Source organism: Odontesthes bonariensis, chromosome 2, assembly GCF_027942865.1.
Source record: "Odontesthes bonariensis isolate fOdoBon6 chromosome 2, fOdoBon6.hap1, whole genome shotgun sequence".
NCBI lineage: Eukaryota > Metazoa > Chordata > Actinopteri > Atheriniformes > Atherinopsidae > Odontesthes > Odontesthes bonariensis.
This window is the reverse complement of record NC_134507.1, coordinates 8,252,208-8,271,006: the sequence shown is the minus strand read 5'-3', so window position 1 is coordinate 8,271,006 and position 18,799 is coordinate 8,252,208. Positions and strand designations below refer to the sequence as shown.

Below are 18,799 nucleotides of genomic sequence, written 5' to 3'. Positions count from 1 at the left end.
TATGACAGTGACTCAGAAGGATTTAGATTGGGCACTGTCACTTAAGAGCTGCGCTGTATTAGATGATGTACGGAGCAACATGTTGGATCGTGTTGTGCTGGTTTGGTGTTTGTCTTACTGGTTCTCTGTGACACGTTGTGTCCCCAGCCATCCTCCCGCTGCGCCACCCCGGGCCTCTCAGCAGCCGGCCTGGCCTCACTGGGGGGCACCTCCTCACGGCGAGGAAGCGCAGACACTGGCAGCGTCTATGACCCTGACACCAATCTGAGCGAACTTAGGGTAAGCTGTTCAAACCCACCCAGTGCCGCCTCTCTATTTGTATTCAAAACTAGCTATAATAATAAGCACTTGAGAAGTTGTTTTTAGATTCAGAGGCATTATAGAGCTAAAATGTTAATCTATGCGTGATGTGTTTGAGCCATTTACGTCATCACATGTTCCTCCTGCATATGAACCTCCCACAGCATCGCCTCTGTTGTGTCCTTCCTCCTGTTCTTGGTGTCTCCTTTAACCATTTTTATTCCTTCGTATGCTCGGGAGGACTGGATGTGACATGTCTCCTGCAAAGCTGTCCCTTTATATCTTGGTACTGATGTTTTGTGTCAGCTGGACTGTCTTGAGATTGCCGCACGAGTGCCTTGTTATTTTTCCCTTTACAATCCCCTCCTCTCTCTGATGCCCCAGTTCACCCTGACCATCCCCTCCATCTGCTCTACAGGATATCTATGAACTAAAGGACCAGATTCAGGATGTAGAAGGGCGGTACATGCAAGGGCTTAAAGAGCTAAAGGTAGAGGGGCTTCAGCTCACAGCATGCCTTCTTTTGTCCTCTGGGAGCAGTATGGCATCACTAACACCCACTTGCTTCCCATTCACACCCTTCTGTTGCACCTCTTGCACCTCCTTAAACAGCCGCATCTCTGCGTCCTCCCAGTCTGAATTGTGTCATGACCCGTTTGTTCTGCATGGTCTTTCCTCACTTCCTGTTTTGATCTAAAGTAAAGACACTCCCAGAATGCTGCTGGGTTCAGGGCTGTGAGATTAGCAGCAAGCTCCACCTGCTGACTGATCAGAGTACTGCCTCAGGTTTGACCTTCTACCCGGGCTTTTCTTGGCACAGTGACGGCCCTCTGGCTGAATGATTTCTGCAGTCACCTTCAGCAACTACAACTTTCACGTTCTATCGATAAGGGTAGTTTACTAACAACCAGACTCCTGATAAAGTTTTAATGCAACTCTCGCACTGTTACCCTCTTTCTTTTTCTTTTTTTTTTCCCTTAAACACTTTTCATTTTCACACCAATGGCTACTTTCACTTCTGAAAATGATGCAACACAAATACTGTGCGGTGACCGTTTTCACTGCACTTATTGATCCCAGATGATTTGTTTTACAACCCCAACCCTCAAAAAGTCGGGATGCTGTGTAAATAAAAAATCTCAAACCGACATTTTCTTCACAGTGGAACAGAAAAAACCCGTGAAATGTTGAAAGTGAGAGATTTTAGATTTTTAATGATTAATATTGTCATGTTTTAAATTAGATGGCAGGAACATGTCTCTACAGAGTTGGGACAGGGCCGTGTTTACCGCACTGTAGCATCCTCCCTTCTTCTACGAACAGTCAGGAAATGTCTGAGGAGACCAGCTGCGGGACCTCTGTTTGGGGAATATTCCCTCATTCTTCTCTAATATATGATTTTTAGCTGCCCATCAGCCCTGGGTCTTGTTTGTTGTTTTCTGCGTTCCATGATGAACTAGATGGTTTTTAACTGGTGCAAAGTCTGTATGTGATTGAATAATCAAAGTCTTTGCAATTTTACAATCAGGAACATTATTCCTATTCATCTTTACCTCTGAGAGACTCTGTTGCTTAAAAAGTTGCTTTTTAATAAAAATAAACATTCATGTTGCTGACCCGTTGCCAACAAAGAGTTGCAATGTGTTCCTCACGCCGTATTTAAAAAAATAAATAAATAAAACATTCTTTCCAGCCTTTTGTTGCCCTGCCCCAACTTTTTTAAGATCAAATTCAAGATGAGCTGATTGTCGTAATGAAAATAGTAAAATGTCTCACTTACAACATTTGATACGTATATGTTGGTTTTTATTTATATTTGACACTGCTTTCCCAACTTTCTTCTACAAATTTGGGTTGTAAATTGGTGAAATCGCACAAATTTCTTAACGTCATTTCTTAATCCTGTTTTTTTGTTTTGTTTTGTTTTGTTTTTGTGTAGTGTGTTTGGCCAGTTTGTGTGAAATGTCCTCCAAAAACAAATAGTTTTCATCCCGGACGGCCCACCTGTTGCATGTGGTTGAGCCGCACTTTCATTCGGTTTGCTCCGTTTTCTGTATTAACGTGTCTTTTCAACTTCTCAGGAGTCGCTCGCAGAGGTTGAAGAGAAGTATAAGAAAGCCATGGTATCGAACGCGCAGCTGGACAACGACAAAGCCAACCTCATCTATCATGTGGACACACTCAAGGACGTCATAGAGGAAATGGAGGAGCAAATGGCAGAGATGAAGCGGGAGCTGGAAGATAAGTCGAAGGTGAACGGAGACGTGGTCACTTTTCCGCCGTTGAATATCGATAAGGGAAAGGTGGCTGAAAGGTTTTTGTTTTGTGGTTTCAGGACCTAGAAAGACAAAAACACACATGTTCAGTTCTGCAGCATAAACAAGAGGAACTGAAAGAGGGAATGCGCCAGAGAGACGAGCTGATAGAGGTATGGCTGCATATGCGTCTGACAGCACAGGCCGTTTCTGCATTGAGCTGCTTTTCTGTCAGCACTTTAAAGGTGTCGGTGCCTCTGTGCAGCTCCGCGAGAGGCTCTGTTCTGCAGGAATTTGATAAGGACACCCTGGCCTGCCTCTATGTTCTCTGCCGGTTTACTGCTCTGTCCCTGTGGCTCTCTTTCTCTGTCCTCTCAAACTCTCAGCTCGATCATTTGTGTGTTTCTCTGCAGTTTTAATTAGTCTCTTCTCACCCTGTTCCACCAGTGTCTGTCTCTTATCTTTGTGTCTGAGTAAGTTTATGGACATATTGGCATCTCTTCCTTTGTACCATTCAACTTTTTCCTGTTTTGTTCTTGTCCTCCACTGTTGTCACCTTTTGTTACCGCTCAATGCCGCTCCAGGAAAGCCAGCGAATGCAGACTAAGTTAGATGCTCTCACCAGAGAAGTGTTTGATCTCCAGGAAACGATAAACTGGAAGGACAAAAAGATCGGGGTAGGCGGTCCCACTCGGGTGCTCTGACAGACTGTGAGAGGCTAAAGGCGCTTGTGTCCCTTTGCCTCTCGCGCTGTCTCTGCATGACGGAGACCCCTAGGCATTAGTGCATAACTGACCCCAGTCACATACACAGTTTTGGTGTTTGCATGTCAGAATAACCGTTTGGATCCTGCAGTATCTGCTAACTGGCACTGTTGAAGCCTGCAGTGATCAGCCTGTGACATGAAGTCATTTTTGTGGAAGTTATCATGCTGACTAAATAAGAAAGCAGCATACTTTACCATGACATGCATGTTCCAGCTGTGGATTAGTTCATTTGCCAGATTGTGAAGTTGTTTTTTTGTGTTTTTCAGCAATAGAAGAATATATGTAGTTTTTTTTTTTTTACACAGTGAAAAATCATAAGAAGCTGTTTCCCTCCTCACAAACTACCAGCCCCTGTACGCCACCTCTCCTCTGAACTTCAGCCCTTAACATCATGTATCAACACGTCACCCTTCTTGTTGGCTCGGGGTGCACAGTGCATGTTTGTGCATGGAACATGTAATGCTTTAGCATGTGGTGTTGCATGTCTGTCCAGAGTCTATCCAATTTCTCCCCCCCTCTCCTCTCTCTTGTCTTCTCTCATGCGTGGCCAGGCCCTAGAGAGGCAGAAAGAATACTTTGATTGCATTAGGAATGAAAGAGACGAGCTCAGAGATGAGCTCGCTGACATCAAGGGGAAGTCCAAGGCCGGAGAGGTAGGTAAACCAAATCCCAGCGGAAAGCAGAAGGTTAAAGGGCAAAAAAAACCAAAAAACAATCAAACTAAAACTTATCTTTATATCTTTTCTTTTTGGTTGGAACTAAGCAGTCACTCTACTGTTTTTGTTGAATGTTCCTTTTTCGTTGTTTTTCCAGTATCTTCACATTTTTCCCTTTTTTTTTTTTTTTTTTTTTTGGTCAGCTTTCTTCTTGCTATTTGTGTGCGTGGTACCACGTTAAACTGCACATGACTATGACTCCAGTTCACTGTATCAAATTACTGGTGGATTTGTTTATAGAAGGTAGTCAAATAGTGTTGCTACTGTACACAGACAGACATCTCCATGGTAATGTCCCACAAATGTAAACACTCAACAATAACAGTTATTATGCATTCAGATGGTACGTTAAAAAGACTAAAGAACCTTACACTTCTTCCAGATTGCCACCAATTTAAAAACAGCAGGATAGCACAGAGGTTTTTTAGCAAACTTGTCGAAACACAAACCGGATCTTGATCAGGATCTTTTAGTCTTGTTGTCATAGCTTTATTTAGTGGAATGCCCTTTGTGCTCAGAGATGCGCGTCTTTCACCACAGAAACACGGGCTGGTCATCATTCCAGACGGCACGCCAAACGGAGATGTCAACCACGAGCCTCCATCCCCGGGAATCACTCTGGTCTCTCAGGAGGCCGCCCAGGTGCTGGAGTCTGCAGGAGAGGGCCCGCTGGGTGAGTCGGAGCTTCCTGCGTGTTTGGGCTCGTTCAGACGGGAAAGCAGTCGCTGCAGTTAAGGCCGTCAGCCGAATAAACCGTCTTTGTGTTTTGTAGATGTTAGGCTACGGAAGCTGGCCGAGGAAAAAGATGAGCTGCTGGGTCAAATCAGGAAGCTGAAGAATCAGCTGGAAGAGGAGAGGCAGAAACACTCAAAGGTGGACGGTGCATACACCGATGGGGAGAGGATGGAGAACGGTACAGACCTGCACTTTATTGAGATGCAGAGTGAGTTCATTTCCTCATCGACCTCAGTGATTACAAACCTGCGTCATAGATGATAAAGTGAGGATTTCTGGAATGTTTTTTCAAACTAATTGGTTTGTTTTTCTCCGTAGGAGATGCCAACAGACAGATTAGTGAATACAAATTCAAGCTTTCTAAGGCAGAACAGGAAATTGGTACAATGGAACAAAATGTAAGTTACACTTCGGTGCTGAGAGGGTTGCATTAAAATAATAGAAGCATGAAAAAAAGAAAACTAGTTAACTGTAATCGTGTCTGTTTGACAGATAAGCAGACTTGAAGGGCAGGTGTCCAGGTACAAGGCAGCAGCCGATAACTCGGAGAAAATAGAAGACGAGCTCAAAGCGGAAAAACGGAAACTTCAAAGAGAGGTAAAGATGCGCACCGAGCAGCTTTTTCAAGCGTTAAATGCCACCGTGCTAAAAGCACAACGCCTCCCTTCTGTCCATCCACAGCTGCGCACGTCTCTAGATAAGAACGAGGAGATGGAGATGACCAACAACCATCTTGTAAAGCGCCTGGAGAAGATGAAGGCCAACAGGAACGCCCTTCTGTCCCAGCAGTGAGGCCGGGCGGCGTCACCGCAGAAGCCCTTAAACTCGCACCTCAGACCTCTGACTGCCACGCCGCGCCTGGAACTCATTTCCACTTTCAGCCGCTAACACTTTAAGATCTGTAGCTAACCAAAAACACTCAAGACTTGTAGCACAGGCAAACGAAACAAAAAGAAATTCAACTGCGTCCTCTTTGTTTATGTTTTCTTTTGTTTTTAAACTGGAAACATTTGCTTTGTCGGGTGGGCTGCCACCGCTTTTGGAGGAATTACTCAGAAAACTAATATAAACATAAAAGTTGCTGGGAGATACATCTGAGGAAATTTCTCTGGTCACTACGTAAAATTTGTACTACATCATGCTATCAAGGTGACTTCATTTGCCTCTGGTTGGGTGCTTGGTTGTATTTTGTTTTTTTGTTGTTGTTTTTTTTTTAAGTTGCATGAATGGGTATAATGATGCTTTTAAACTATTAAAGCTCCGTGGCTGCTTCGAGCCCGCACCTTCCAAGCTTCCCCTCACACAGTGAAGTGCCTTTTCACACTAGGAGACTGGGAGTCTGCACCGCTCAATGAAACAGTAATTGTTTTAACAGGTACAGTATGATGTATTTAAAAGATTTAAAGAAAAAGACAAAAAATAAATAAAAAAAATAGGTGCAGTCATTATTTGAAAAATATATAAAAACCAACTGTCTGCTGCGGTTTAATTGAAAAAGTCATATTTAAAAGATTTCTTGGGAAATAAATGTGTAATTTACAGAGCTGTGTGTACATTCTGTTGTTTCTTTTCTTCACGGTGTACTTTGCTGTCGATTCGGAACGATGCCGAGCATAATGTTTCGTGAGGGCCCCGAACGAGAATATGCTTTTAAAATAGAACACAGAGCATCTTATTTAACTACAGTACTGTGCAAAAGTCTTAAGCCCCACCTGAATTCTTTGCATTTTGCTTCCAAGAGGCAGGAGGAATGTGTTTTTTGTGTTTTATTAAACAAAGTTACGTTGACCTATGAATCGTCAAAGCATGAAAAAAGGCCCCAAACACAAACGACTTGGAAGGGAAGCAGTTTTAAACTTGAAGAAATTTGTGGCTCCTCATGTCATCTGTTTGGCATCCAGACTGTTTCCTCTTCTGGTTATTTAATCAGTTTAGCTGCTCTCTTTCACAGTTAGTTGATGTAGTTTTCTACAGTTGTAAAACTCTTTGTTATGGTGTGTATGGTATTTGGAAAGAGTGTGGCTGTGTGGTGATGATCGACGGGGGGGAGGGGAGGCAGAAGTAATAAAAGTTGAGCTCACGTTGGCACATTTTGGGTGCTGGCGGGGGACTCGTGACCATGTTCCATTACTCCTGGCAGCCAGTCTTACTTTAAGAAAACCATGTGGAGCCTAACCCTAACCCACTTTTAAATAGGCCAGTCAGAAGCAGGGTTTCTTATGACTGACTCTTTTGCTTAGTACAAAGTGTTTATTTACAGAAGATGTAAAAGAGCAGCATTCGTGTTGGTTTTTTTCGGATCTGATGCATTCAGCACCTCTCGAACACTTTATAGAGATCAGGCAGGTTTGCGATCTGCAGCACGGCGCCGTCCTCGCTGAAGTTCTTTGGAGGACTGAAGAGTGTTCGAAATGCTTTGAAGATGATGTGTTCAACCTTCCAACGCCAAGAATTCCCCTCGGCGTCCTGAAAGAATGACATCCGTACACATCAAACCTGTCAATTTAGGCTTTTTAGAAGGGACACCTAGTAATACAGCAAGTAAATAATCCCTTCACCTGTTCCTCCCCTGGTTCAGCTTCCAAGATGAACTGCTTCCTGATGGAGTAAAACGTGCTGCACTCCTTGCTGAAGTCTCTGAAGCAGTCCTTTTCATTGTCCCAGTTCACCTGCACAACACAAAAAAACCTCTGCGTTTCCAGAATCTACTCACGACGGGAGACTTATCGGGGAGCTCACCTCCGTGGCGAGGCGCAGGATGAACATTGGGAGACCCTCCATGACAGGAGTGTATTTGTCCAGGAGGAGCGGTAGTCCTGTTAGATTTCCTTCCTGTCGCGCACATGGTTTTGTTACCATGACGAGAAACGCACTTAAACTTAAAAGGTGTTAAAACTAAATGTTACGAGCCAGGCTCAACTGACCTGGTCTATCTCCAAGGAGAAGTAGTCCTCCAGCATGTCGGCTTTCCTTTTCAGGAAATCCACAATGTACTGTGCCAGGCCCTCTTTGGGACCGTCCTCTTCGGTCCAGCCGCTCTCCTCGGAGTCCAACGCCAGCATGGCCAGGTCATAAAGAGGAGCTGGTGTCTGAATAAACAAAATCTGCCTCGAAAACCTGTGCCATATATGCCAGTTATTCAAACGTGCACCACTTACAGAAAGTCTGAGTACACCAAAATTCCCAAAGTCGTAGATGAGTATTTGGTAGAAAAGCTCCTGGCTGGAACAGAAACAAAGAGGGAAAAATGAGACTGGAGGCAGCAGGTTGGAGCGAGCGAGCTGAACTGCGTGCGTTTGCTGTAGCTCAGACCTGAGTTTGGTGGTGTTGAGCAGGTACAGTTTGGTGTGATGCTGGATCAAAGTCCACTGAGGATTGACACAGCCCACAAAGGAGTGGTTCTGCAGCATCTCCTGAAGACCTGCAGACACCCGAAGGGGAAGTGTAGACTGACTGAATGTGTGGTTTCTGAACACATTAAAGGAAGTGCAACTCTGACGACCAGAGTAACTGTTTTGTGTATTTGAGTCATGTTGACATGGCAACTGAATGGCCTGTTATGATTTTTTTTCTCTCCTTTTTCTGTTATGAGAGCGTGATGTGACAGCACAAGAGGTTCTGTAAAACAAGTTATGGAAATGAGCAGCGCCCTGCAGCTGAGTCAAACCAGTGGAAAATTTAGGAGCACAGAGGGGGGATCTGTTTGTGCAAGTCCTCACGCAGCGCTGCTCGGCTGGGCCGGCACAGAAACGATCTCAAGCTTTTAAACTATCTCAGAGATGTGCGCTATGTTTTCTGAGGTGGTACCTTTGTGCGTGTTCTCACTGATTTCAGCTCTCAGGTCTTTGATGCTGATCAGTTTGATCACTCTCCTCTTGGGTGTGGCTGCGGCTGTCAGGTCCTCGTCTTCTTCCTGCTGCTGCTGCTTCTGCTCTTTCCTCGGGCGCTTCCTGCCTCGCAGAAATACACAAACAGTTGCCACAGCTCCCGGACACCATACAATCTGACACCAACTATAATATAGCAACATAGAAGCAACTTGACGTGTTGATAACACGATCAGCCACAAGGGGGCAGAAGATATCCACCATTTGATTAATGTACATGTAAGATGTGAACATTTTGAGACTCATAAAGACGCAGCTATGCAAATACAGCAATGAGCTATAATGGGACCAAAAACAAAGAAAAAGAAAAGAGAACTTCACTGGAATTTTTTAAAACAGCAAAGATTAGTGGAGCTTTTAAAACGGCCACAAACGTGTCACTGCACAGAATCCCCGCTTTAATCGCCATTCAGTAATACAAACTATCACACTGGAAGGTGAAATTCATAATGTGCCGCTATCAGGAGACAATGCGTCATTTGTGAGTGAGTGGCCGAAAGGACAAAGATGTTACTTATAAGGGATGACACAAGTTTACCATCTCATCTAAGTTCCTGCTCTCTTACTCAGCCCTATTGCTGCAGGTCAATGTTCAGACTTGCTCAGGAAGTGGGATCAGTAACAAATCTGCCTTGATCTGACTTGCAGAAAGAATTCTTCGCAGTGACGCAGACGGCTCTCATAAGAGCGGGGATTCCAACAAGATGCATCAGCAATTTTCAACAGTCTCAGAAAAACACAACGCACGAGCTTCGCCGACAGCCCTGTTTGTACTCGCATGTCGGGTGATTTCTGCATGTCAACACTTATTTGCCAAACTTGCTATGTGAAGTCGTCCAGTGTAAAAACTTCCAATATTTCATGATGTTATCAAACTTTCAGTTTTTTTACAATATGCACTCATCCAATCTCAATCACCTTACAGCATCCTGATTAGCGTCGCTGCATCCCTCCTCGCCTTTCGGCACCTGCGCTTCCTGAGCAGCCAGGACCTCCATCATGTCCGCATCGTCTTCATCGTCCATCTCCGTGCCGTCCAGCTGGGCGGTTTTGGTGGCAGCCTTGTCGCTGCTGGGTCCAGCTTGCTCGGGGTCAGGGGGCGGCTTCTCTCTCGGCTGGAGGAAAGCGTCCAGCTTCTGGGCGCGACAGTCGGTCCTCACCATCTGGTGTGCGTAGACTCGCTCGGTGGACTCGGCTTTGGCGCTGGAGGCCTTTACCTCTGTGCCACCTGAGGCGGACAACCCTGGCAACAACGTCTGGAAACAGCACGGCGGTTCGCGGGATATTTGGTCAAAGCGTCTTGCACAAACAAAACAGAGACCTTATCTCTCACTGCTCTGACGCTGACGGCCCGTTTAGAGTCGCATACCTGAGTGAAATACGTGCGTGAGGAGTTGGAGCCGAGCAGTTTGCTCTCGATGTGCTTCTGCACGCTCTCGATGACACTGTCCTCGTGCAAGAAATGCACCTCGTGTTTGGTAGGATGCACGTTCACGTCCACGTTCTGCGGTGCAATTTCCAAGCTGTGGCGATTAGAAAGCACCAACGCACGTGCATGAATTGACCTGTAACGGAGCCTTCTGCGGGTAACGCACAAATACTCAGTCAGTTACCTGAGGTACAGGAAGGGGTGAGTGTTCTTGGGGAGGTATGCAGCATAAACCGTCTCCACGGCTTTCTTCAACGCCGTCGACTCCACCAGACGATCTGCAAACATCCCAGATCACAACCATCCAATTATCACTGCTAACGAGACCAAACTACCGCCGCCACCTTCCCCCCCGGCCAGCATGTCCATGTGGGGCCCATAAGGTTTCAATTTGGTCCCAAGTGGGTTTGTCAGCAGTTTCCACGGTGGCCTCACCTGTGTTTGTCCATGTGGGTTTCAAAGTGCAACTTGAGGGTTAGGGTTACCCTAAGCCTTAAATTATTCCAAAGGCAATACAGATAAACACATCACACAAAGTAAAATAATGTTCACATTCAATTTGGCTAAATGCAAAGTCCAACCAAAGCCACAACTTGAAACCCATATGGGCAAACACAGGTGAGGCCCCACATGGACATGCTGGCTGGGGGAGCTCCGTCCGGTTACGTACGGTTGATGAACAGGATCAGGATGCATTTCTTGACCGAGTAGTTGGCGTTTGAGATGTAGCCTTTCATCTTGAAGTTGAGCTTCTGATCTTCACAGCCGACCTCGATCAGCTCCCTGGGAACATACCACAGAGCAAGTCATGCGGTCAGCGGCGAGAGGAGAGAGGTGAGGTCACGTGACAGCAGAGCACATCGAGACTACCTGCTGACCGCGTTTCCAAACACGCTTCGGATGTTGTCCACGACCGAGGCGTTGGGCAGCGTCCTCACATCTGCCACGGTCTCTCCTTGCTGGGGAAGGAAAGAGAAGAAGTGGAAACAGAAGTTAAACGACAATTTCTCAGTTATTCCTGTCTGCGCACTTACAAGTGTAGGAAAAAGTGATTAATAGCTCAGCTTTTTTCCCTTAAAGTATCACGCAGCTGCTTTGAGCTTGTGTCCTTACATCTATGACAAAGGAAAAAAATAATAATAATCTCACCTTTTTAACAGAAAAACTTTTCCCCGAATTGTGTATGGCGTACCTTTAAAGACACACGATGACAGTAAACATATAAAAATCTGTTGATACGTGGCCGAGGAAAGCTCAAATTGCGAGATGGAGGGGAAAAGTGCGGACCTGCTGACCACGTCCACGATCCTGGAGTACTCATCGCTGGGGCTCTTCAGAGCTTTCCTCCTGGTGGACACATTATAGAAAAGATCCTCCACCTGCAGATAGGGACAGAAGTGGTTACCCTGCATCCATTATCTTCACTGTCGTTTCTGCCAGATGCGTTCCAGGTACTCACAAGGATCTGCGTCCCCTGGTTGCCGGCACACGGTTTGGGAGGGCCTTTCGGTTTCCCGTCGCTGTAGTTCGCCCTGCACAATAACGGCAAAAGACCATCAGCACGTTGGATTTAGCGTTAAGTGAGGCAACGGAGTAGCCTGGGAATTCCCATGCTGCTTTGCGCTCGATTTCATTCTCACTGCAAAGTCAGCCTGGAAACCACCGCCCTTATTTTTGCCAGAGTTTGGGAACCAATCACAGAACGGGGGGGGGGCGGCGGCAGCAAGACGATGACGACGTCTATGCGCTACACCGAAGCTTGTAGAGTGTTAATTCAACATGACAGCGGACACAACGTTACCGTTCAATGCAGCCTTAGAAAGTGTTTCGGAGTAGATTCACCCTAGGGTCATTTGAACCGTGACATCCAGCCAAGTAGCCCACCCGAAGTTTTTCCGATCTTGGCTGAACATCAGCTGAGTTACTGAGTTATCCCGAATAGCTTAGTACAAGCGCTAACGGACCCTGGCAGTATCTCCAAAATTACCATACTAAAATCACATGTCATGAAACCAAACTTCTACAGTAGTACAAATATGGTCTGTACTCACAAAACGATGCATTTGGAAGTTTGTACATAGTCCAGGAGTTTATTATTATCATCAACACAAGCCTGATAGCTTTTCTGCTGCTAAAGCTACGTCGACGTCACTTCTGGGAGCTGGGAGCTTCAAAGTAAGATGAGGGTTGAGCTACTACTGTAGACAACAAAGCAAGGCTGCTCAATTTCTCCATTATTAAAATAAATTCACAACTCTACAACATAAAAATTCATGTAGAATATAGCATATAGGCCTACTTTGTTGTCAATTTAAGTAGCTTAGAGCGCAAGTTTACTTTTATTTTCCATTTTTTTCTTCTTCCTCGTCGAATTTCTGTCGTCATCTGGTATAAGTGATACAATTGGCTATGAATCGCGCGCAAAGCAGCATGGGAAATACCTGACGTCATTTGATAGACATTCGTAGCGCCCAATAAACGGCTCTAGGCATTCGTAAACCACGCCTCAAATACGAGAAAATGCACACCTAGTTCCCAGACCACCATCTCATCGAGATTGTGGACGCGTCAGCCAGGCTAGCAACGGAGCAGATGAGTGAGCGCATACGCACCTGTAAGCACACTTTGCGTCCGCCGTCTTGGTTGTAATGGTCACATGGGCCACATGGCTTACACTGGCAAGGGCCTGAAGAGAAGACCAGGGACAACAGATGTGATGCAGGCCATCATTCAAGAGCCCCGGAGATTAAGTTAGAAGCCCTCCTCACCTCTCCTCTGAATCCATATGTCGCAATAGCCGAAAGATCTTCAAAAGTCTGGAGTTTGCTGGTGGTAAACCGTTCGCAAACAATTTCCATGTCCTCTTTCTGCGACACAGGAAGCATCCGTTTGTCAATGAACTCTTCAAAAAGGCCGGCAGCGTACAAACGGTCAGTTCAAGGAAAGAACAAAAAAAAAACTAAATATTACGCATTTCCCGCCATGCTTCATGTTTCTGGTTTGAGGATTATACGGAGGGATGGAATTGACTGTAATTAAACATGATACAAACAAAGTATGGTCTCTAACTTAAAGGTAGGGTAGGAGATCCTGGATTTTGAGTCCAGCGAAGCTGCATTTTGAAAATACACTTCAAAAGTCCCAACCCTTTTCTTCAGACTTTCCCCCCGAAGCCACGCCTCTAGAGTACATGAACGCGCAATGCTTGTTCACGAGCACGAAGGTGCACGAGCGCTGTTCTGACAGCAAGCATCGATCGTTGCCGTATTTAGTATATGCTAACTATACGTTTAATAATGCTAGGTGCTAGCCAAGCTGGCTCTAGTTTAGCTTCCTGCCAAGCATCTGGACGCGTAATTCGTTCACGAAGAAGGGTACGCGCACAGGGGGAAGGAGGGGGAGGGAGAGGGAGGAGCAGATTGCAGTTTGATAGACGGCATCAGAATCCAATCATCGTTAACGGTCCGTTCAGTATGATTGGATAGTGTTTTTCCTGGATTGTTCGTTCTAGAGGCCACTAAAACTTTTAATTTTTGTGTCAAAACTTTTAATTCATTGGTTGCAATGGGGGTGTGAAGAGTATTTCAAGCAATATGTAAAAAAAAATGCTCCAGAAAAAGAACCCCTACCCCACCTTTAAGGGGCGGGTCCCCCTGCCCCAAACCTCCCTGTAGACACCCCTGCCACCCACCCTGATGCCGGTGCCGTTGTCCTGAATCTGGAGTGATTTCAGTCCGCCGTCCTTCGCTGTCACCTGAATGTTGGTGGACTTGGCATCCAAACTGGAACAACAAAACAAACTGCAGTTGGAACAAAGTCACATACCCCATGTGGGAGTGGATTTATCCAGAAAGCAGATATAAACAATGGGTGGTTCGTGCCATATCTTCCTAACTACACCGTTTTATCAGCTCTTTGGTTATTTAGGCCACATGCTGAGCACCTTCTATCAGCTCAGCTCAGCTTGAATAAATAAGCTTTATCATGTAGCTAGACAGGTACCAGTTTTCAATCATTTCTTTTACGGCGTTGGCAGGACGCTGGATAACTTCTCCCGCTGCAATGCGGTTGACAACAGTCTCGTCGAGCCTTCGGATAACTCCGGCCATGTTTGTGGTGCTGCTGGTGTCACTTTAGAATACGTTAACAGCAGTTAAACGTTTACAGCGAACATAATTATGTGATAGATGTAACTCGTCTAACTCATAATATCGTTTAGAACACACGCAACGCAGTTTGAGCGTGAGCAAAGAGGGGAAGAGAAAGGATTTTAATGATATATCACTCTGTCTCAAATATCAGAAACTTAGAGAAGGTCATGTTGTCATGGCTATACTCTTTCCTTATTTTAACGCTGATGCTAGCAGTTTATACACCTAAAACGAATCCTCGATTACATCAAGTTCCACTTTTCTTCATTCGGCACGTAGCTCTAGATAATACAATGTTTCAGGCAAGAACCGTGATTTTTCCAATTAGTTGATGCATCTTTTCAAAATAGACAATCTTTGTTGATAGCGCGGGTAGAAAAACTCAAAGGGGCGGACACGGCGTTCGACGTAAGTCTTCTTCGCTGGTGAATATTTTTGGAAAGCTGAACAATAGCGCCAAAAAAAGTGAAGGCTACCATACCCTGCAAAGCCCTTTTTTTTTATCAATATGTTTTTGTACACGTAATCAAATAAATTAAATAGCAAGCCTGAAAGTTCATATTGAATGAACAAATCTGTATTTAAAAAAAAAAGACTGTTATCAAAAAAATATTACACCTGGAGTTGCCGTCCCTTTTGATCTAATACAGTCAAAAGTGTGTTCGTGTACTAATTTAAAGTTCTTACTTAGACCTTAAGGTTATGAATGATCTTAGTAGCCCAAAGGCAAAAACATAAACAAACGAACAAAAACATGCTTCGTCTGAAACTCCAGAAGACTCAGGTGGAGGCCTCAACAATCACCTGGATTAATGACTACCTGACAAACAGACCACAGTTTGTCAGACTGAAGAATTGTGTGTCTAACCAGGTGATCAGCAGCACAGGAGCACCACAGGGGACTGTACTCTCACCATTCCTTTTCACTCTGTACACTTCAGACTTCCAGTACAAGTCAGACTCCTGTCATCTACAGAAATATTCAGATGACTCTGCAGTTGTCGGGTGTATCAGAGATGGACAAGAAGCTGAGTACAGAGAGCTGGTGGACCGCTTTGTGGCATGGTGTGGGAACAATCATCTCATCTTGAATGTTAACAAAACAAAGGAGATGATTGTAGATTTCAGGAGAAACAGGGTCAGATCAAACCCTGTTTCCATCATGGGAGAAGAAGTGGAGGTGGTTGAGGAATATAAATACCTTGGTGTTCATGTGGACAACAGACTGGACTGGAGACACAACAGTGAAGCCATCTACAAGAAACGACAGAGCAGACTGTACTTCTTGAGGAAGCTAAGGTCCTTCAAGGTTTGCAACAAGATGTTGCAGATATTCTACAAGTCTGTTGTTGAGAGCGTCATTTCCTCTTGCGTCATCTGTTGGGGCAGCAGCATCAGAACCAGGGACCTAAAAAGACTCAACAACCTGAAAAGGAAGGCTGGTTCTGTTCTGGGGACGACTGCGGAACCTCTGGAGACAATAATGCAAAGAAGGATTTTGCATAAAATCAAGAGAATTATGGACAACCCTGAACATCCTCTCCATGAGACTGTTATCGGAAAACAGAGTCTCTTCAGTCAAAGGCTTCTTCAGTTTGGATGCAAAACGGACCGCTACAGGAAATCTTTCCTGCCCACAGCCATCAGCATCTATAATAACTCATTGATTTAATTGAGCTACATCAACATTTAATTTCCCTCTGGGATAAATAAAGTATTTTTGAATTGAATTGAATTGAATAATGAGTAGAAATGAACTGTCACCTTGTAGTAGATATCTTTTATTTTGTCTGCAAAACAGGTAGAGGCCAGACTGACTTACAGATCAACCTTTGTCTAAACTGCAAATAGTCACAAAGTTTTTCTGTAACAGCTGTGCGGAGCAAAGATTTTTGGCATTTTCAGATGTTCAAATTCACGTATCACACAATTCAACTTCAATTCAACCATCTTCATCCACTCTTTCAATCAGAGTTTTAAAAAAAGTTCTTTAATCTATGTGCACAATACTCCAACCACCAAATACTTTATATGTGAAATGGGTTCATTCCTGCTAGGGCATTGAACTCATAATTACATGATTTGTAATGTCTACAATCCAATGAATGTGAGAAATGAGGGCTTTGCTTCAATTCCATGTCTTAATGTGTAAAGCTGTTATGTTGGAAAATCTCCCAGGTAAATATGAAAGCCTTTTAGTCATGCCTCCCTTTGGAGTCATAGTAAGGTCATGATTCTAATCCACAACTGTGTGCATAGCTGCCCAGCTTACACATGTGTCTGCATTCCTCACAGACCCATGTATATTTTGGGGGGAGGTTTTAATCAACACAACTGTGGTAGTTCATCATCCGCAGAAATAGAAACGTGCTCAGAGATATAAGGATGTTCAGATTCAGATCATATTCAGCTAAAAAAAAAACATCAGAGAGAAAGGGAGGGAATAGTCAATAACACGCTTGTTTCCATGCACCTCAGACACTGGGCTAGGGAGTTGAAAGACTAATCTGTGCTACTTTTGTTGTGATTATTACAGTTTAGTGCAAATGCTGTCTTCCTTGGTTGCCACATTTTGGCCTCGGGGAGGGTGACCTCAGCTGAATAATATGCTGTGAGTTTAGGCTGCCCAGGAGTGGCGCTGTTATATATCGTCTCAAAGTGCCTCAACTTGAAATCAATTCTGCTTTAAAGAGTCATCAGAGGAGCACACTATCCTGTAACAGTAGCAGGTTAAAGCAAACTGAGGACGAGTGGAGAAAAACATGGAGGATAACTGATTAAGTTTCTTCAAGTCTATGTTGACAATCAGTCCGAAACTTTCCACGCAACACTGGTTTGTAACTTTGCAATAAAAAGCTAGTTGTTCATAATTTTTTTCTTCATGTGTTTCATTTAAAATATTTCCTTATATTCCACAGCCCTCCTGTATATAAATACACAGGCGAGAAACTTTCTGAACTCATTGTCTCGTGCGGTAACGTCACACCGCTGACGTGTTATCCTTCTTGATCTTGTAAATCCCGTCACAATGTAGGACAGCATCTGAACCTGGGTGCTTCTGTGTAAATAACAGGATCACATTTTAGCAAAAACCAAGCAGGCCGCAGCTCCTTTTTGTAGTGCTTGTTGAGCCTTTGCCAACACAACGTGAGTGCCATAAAGCAGTTTTCCACAGGCAGATGCACAGATACGCAAGGCCACAAAAGAAGGCTGCACAGCCTGAAAGGTCACTGGAAGTCTGAAAGGAAGTCTGCTTGACACGTAGAAACAATGGCAAACATGTAATTTCATGAAAATCAGTAATCCGCTTGGTCAGTGGTCTGCCGGCTTTTTCCTCTGGGCTCTCTCAGAATGAGCCCAATGACGTCAAGATGATGTCAGACATACTTTCCTCCATTAACTGTATGGTCATTTATTCCAGATGTTTGCTATACCTCACTCTGGCACGGTCCATGCTCTCGCTGTAGTTATTTTTGTTCTCGCTTTAAGTCTTTACGCCAAAGATGCTCCGGCAGGATATGATGTCCATTCCGATTAAATCCAGGATATTCCAAGATGTGCTTCACTTGCAGGATGTGCCACAGGATGCAGTACAATAGAGCTGGAAAAACAGGCGTGTAAAAATGTAAAGCCGAGTTGCTGCCCCTTGCTTTATATATTTTCAATTGTCAGGCAACAATTATGATGTCATTATAGATAGCTATTTGCCACACAATCTGTAAATATACCCTTGAAAGGTGGACTTTGAACACTGTCTTGTGGAATGCTTTAAGCAGCAGGAGTCTGGGTAGGGCCAGAACAGGTTGTGTGTCTGACTTTGTTTTCCTTTAGCTCCGTCTTCTCTCAGAGTGCTTTTAGAGTGGCATGGAGACAAAGTGTTTTAAACCGACACCACTCCAGTAGCAGCCTGCAACAAGCAAACACTGCTGCACAAAAACAAACATCAACACAAGCATGCATGCAAATTGAAATGGAAGTCCAAATGTGTCCAAAAGAGGATTTTAAACACAGTGAAATTAAACGAAACGCTTGGCAGAATGGATTTATATCTGCTGTGACAACAGTGACATCTCAGACCGAACCAGTCGTCACCCTAACCTTTAATGTGAGGTCAGCTACACACTTGTGGGGGTCTGTTACTGTATTTTACACAATGGGGGTGCTACGGTGCTGACAGTTAGATCCCTATCCTATAAACAGCATTCAAAAGGCCCACTTTGATATTAATTCATACAATATCAGATCAGATGTCTCCTAGACCACATTAGGCCATGTTCACACACACAAAAAGACACCTGCCACAACATCGCTGCTGACAGTGACAGTCAAAGCAGACTCGCTGTCGAACAAAGCATCTACTGTGCGGAACAAGGCTATCATCCAGTTGCAGTTCAGTCTCTGTATTCCAACAGGGCATCCATGCATTGTCCACACACTGTCTCCACCATCTGCAGCCATTCCACACCTTCATGCAGCTGTGTGTCTATACAATCACACTGACAAGAGCATGCTGTTTCTGCTGGTGTTGGTTTTGTCTCACCCATGTGTTTATGTCTGCT

At 44.6% G+C, this 18,799-nt stretch overlaps 2 protein-coding genes across 16 annotated transcripts in view; one reads left to right on the top strand and one right to left on the bottom strand.

Annotated features, from left to right (window-relative positions):
* The window catches only part of lrrfip2 (leucine rich repeat (in FLII) interacting protein 2), a 21,431-nt gene extending 15,115 nt beyond the window's left edge, over positions 1-6,316 (top strand). For 9 of the 14 annotated variants that reach the window (XM_075475528.1, XM_075475540.1, XM_075475518.1 and 6 more), the window contains 11 exons: positions 148-279; positions 719-790; positions 2,382-2,552; positions 2,636-2,728; positions 3,140-3,232; positions 3,874-3,975; positions 4,579-4,711; positions 4,811-4,981; positions 5,092-5,171; positions 5,266-5,370; positions 5,455-6,316. In XM_075475528.1, coding sequence (XP_075331643.1) covers positions 148-279; positions 719-790; positions 2,382-2,552; positions 2,636-2,728; positions 3,140-3,232; positions 3,874-3,975; positions 4,579-4,711; positions 4,811-4,981; positions 5,092-5,171; positions 5,266-5,370; positions 5,455-5,565 — 1,263 coding nt within the window. In that variant the 3' untranslated portion in view covers positions 5,566-6,316. The remainder of the gene's footprint in view (positions 1-147; positions 280-718; positions 791-2,381; positions 2,553-2,635; positions 2,729-3,139; positions 3,233-3,873; positions 3,976-4,578; positions 4,712-4,810; positions 4,982-5,091; positions 5,172-5,265; positions 5,371-5,454) is intronic. The other 5 variants (XM_075475556.1, XM_075475602.1, XM_075475585.1 and 2 more) reach the window with 3 other exon arrangements.
* Positions 4,545-18,799, bottom strand: mlh1 (mutL homolog 1, colon cancer, nonpolyposis type 2 (E. coli)). 2 transcript variants are annotated; one of them, XM_075475631.1, is made up of 19 exons: positions 18,781-18,799; positions 13,781-13,871; positions 12,858-12,956; positions 12,702-12,775; positions 11,549-11,621; positions 11,377-11,468; positions 11,239-11,281; positions 10,960-11,048; positions 10,760-10,872; positions 10,274-10,367; positions 10,030-10,183; positions 9,579-9,916; positions 8,581-8,723; positions 8,086-8,194; positions 7,932-7,995; positions 7,698-7,862; positions 7,513-7,605; positions 7,332-7,442; positions 4,545-7,239 (listed from the first exon to the last, which is right to left on the bottom strand). In XM_075475631.1, the coding sequence occupies exons 3-19, from the start codon at positions 12,945-12,947 to the stop codon at positions 7,084-7,086; spliced, it is 2,001 nt and encodes a 666-aa protein (XP_075331746.1). In that variant the 5' UTR covers positions 12,948-12,956; positions 13,781-13,871; positions 18,781-18,799; the 3' UTR covers positions 4,545-7,083. The 2 variants fall into 2 exon arrangements, with proteins under 2 accessions (XP_075331746.1, XP_075331742.1); XM_075475627.1 differs by lacking the exon at positions 18,781-18,799 and adding an exon at positions 14,092-14,340 and having other exon boundaries at positions 4,546-7,239.

Coding starts and splice junctions, on each gene's coding strand:
- mlh1 (XM_075475627.1), bottom strand. CDS start 14,198: ATGGCCGGAGTTATCCGAAGGCTCGACGAGACTGTTGTCAACCGCATT. Junction 10,184..10,273: donor CACCCCTTCCTGTACCTCAG/GTAACTGACTGA, acceptor TAATCGCCACAG/CTTGGAAATTGCACCGCAGA. Junction 8,195..8,580: donor CAGTGAGAACACGCACAAAG/GTACCACCTCAG, acceptor GGGTGTCTGCAG/GTCTTCAGGAGATGCTGCAG.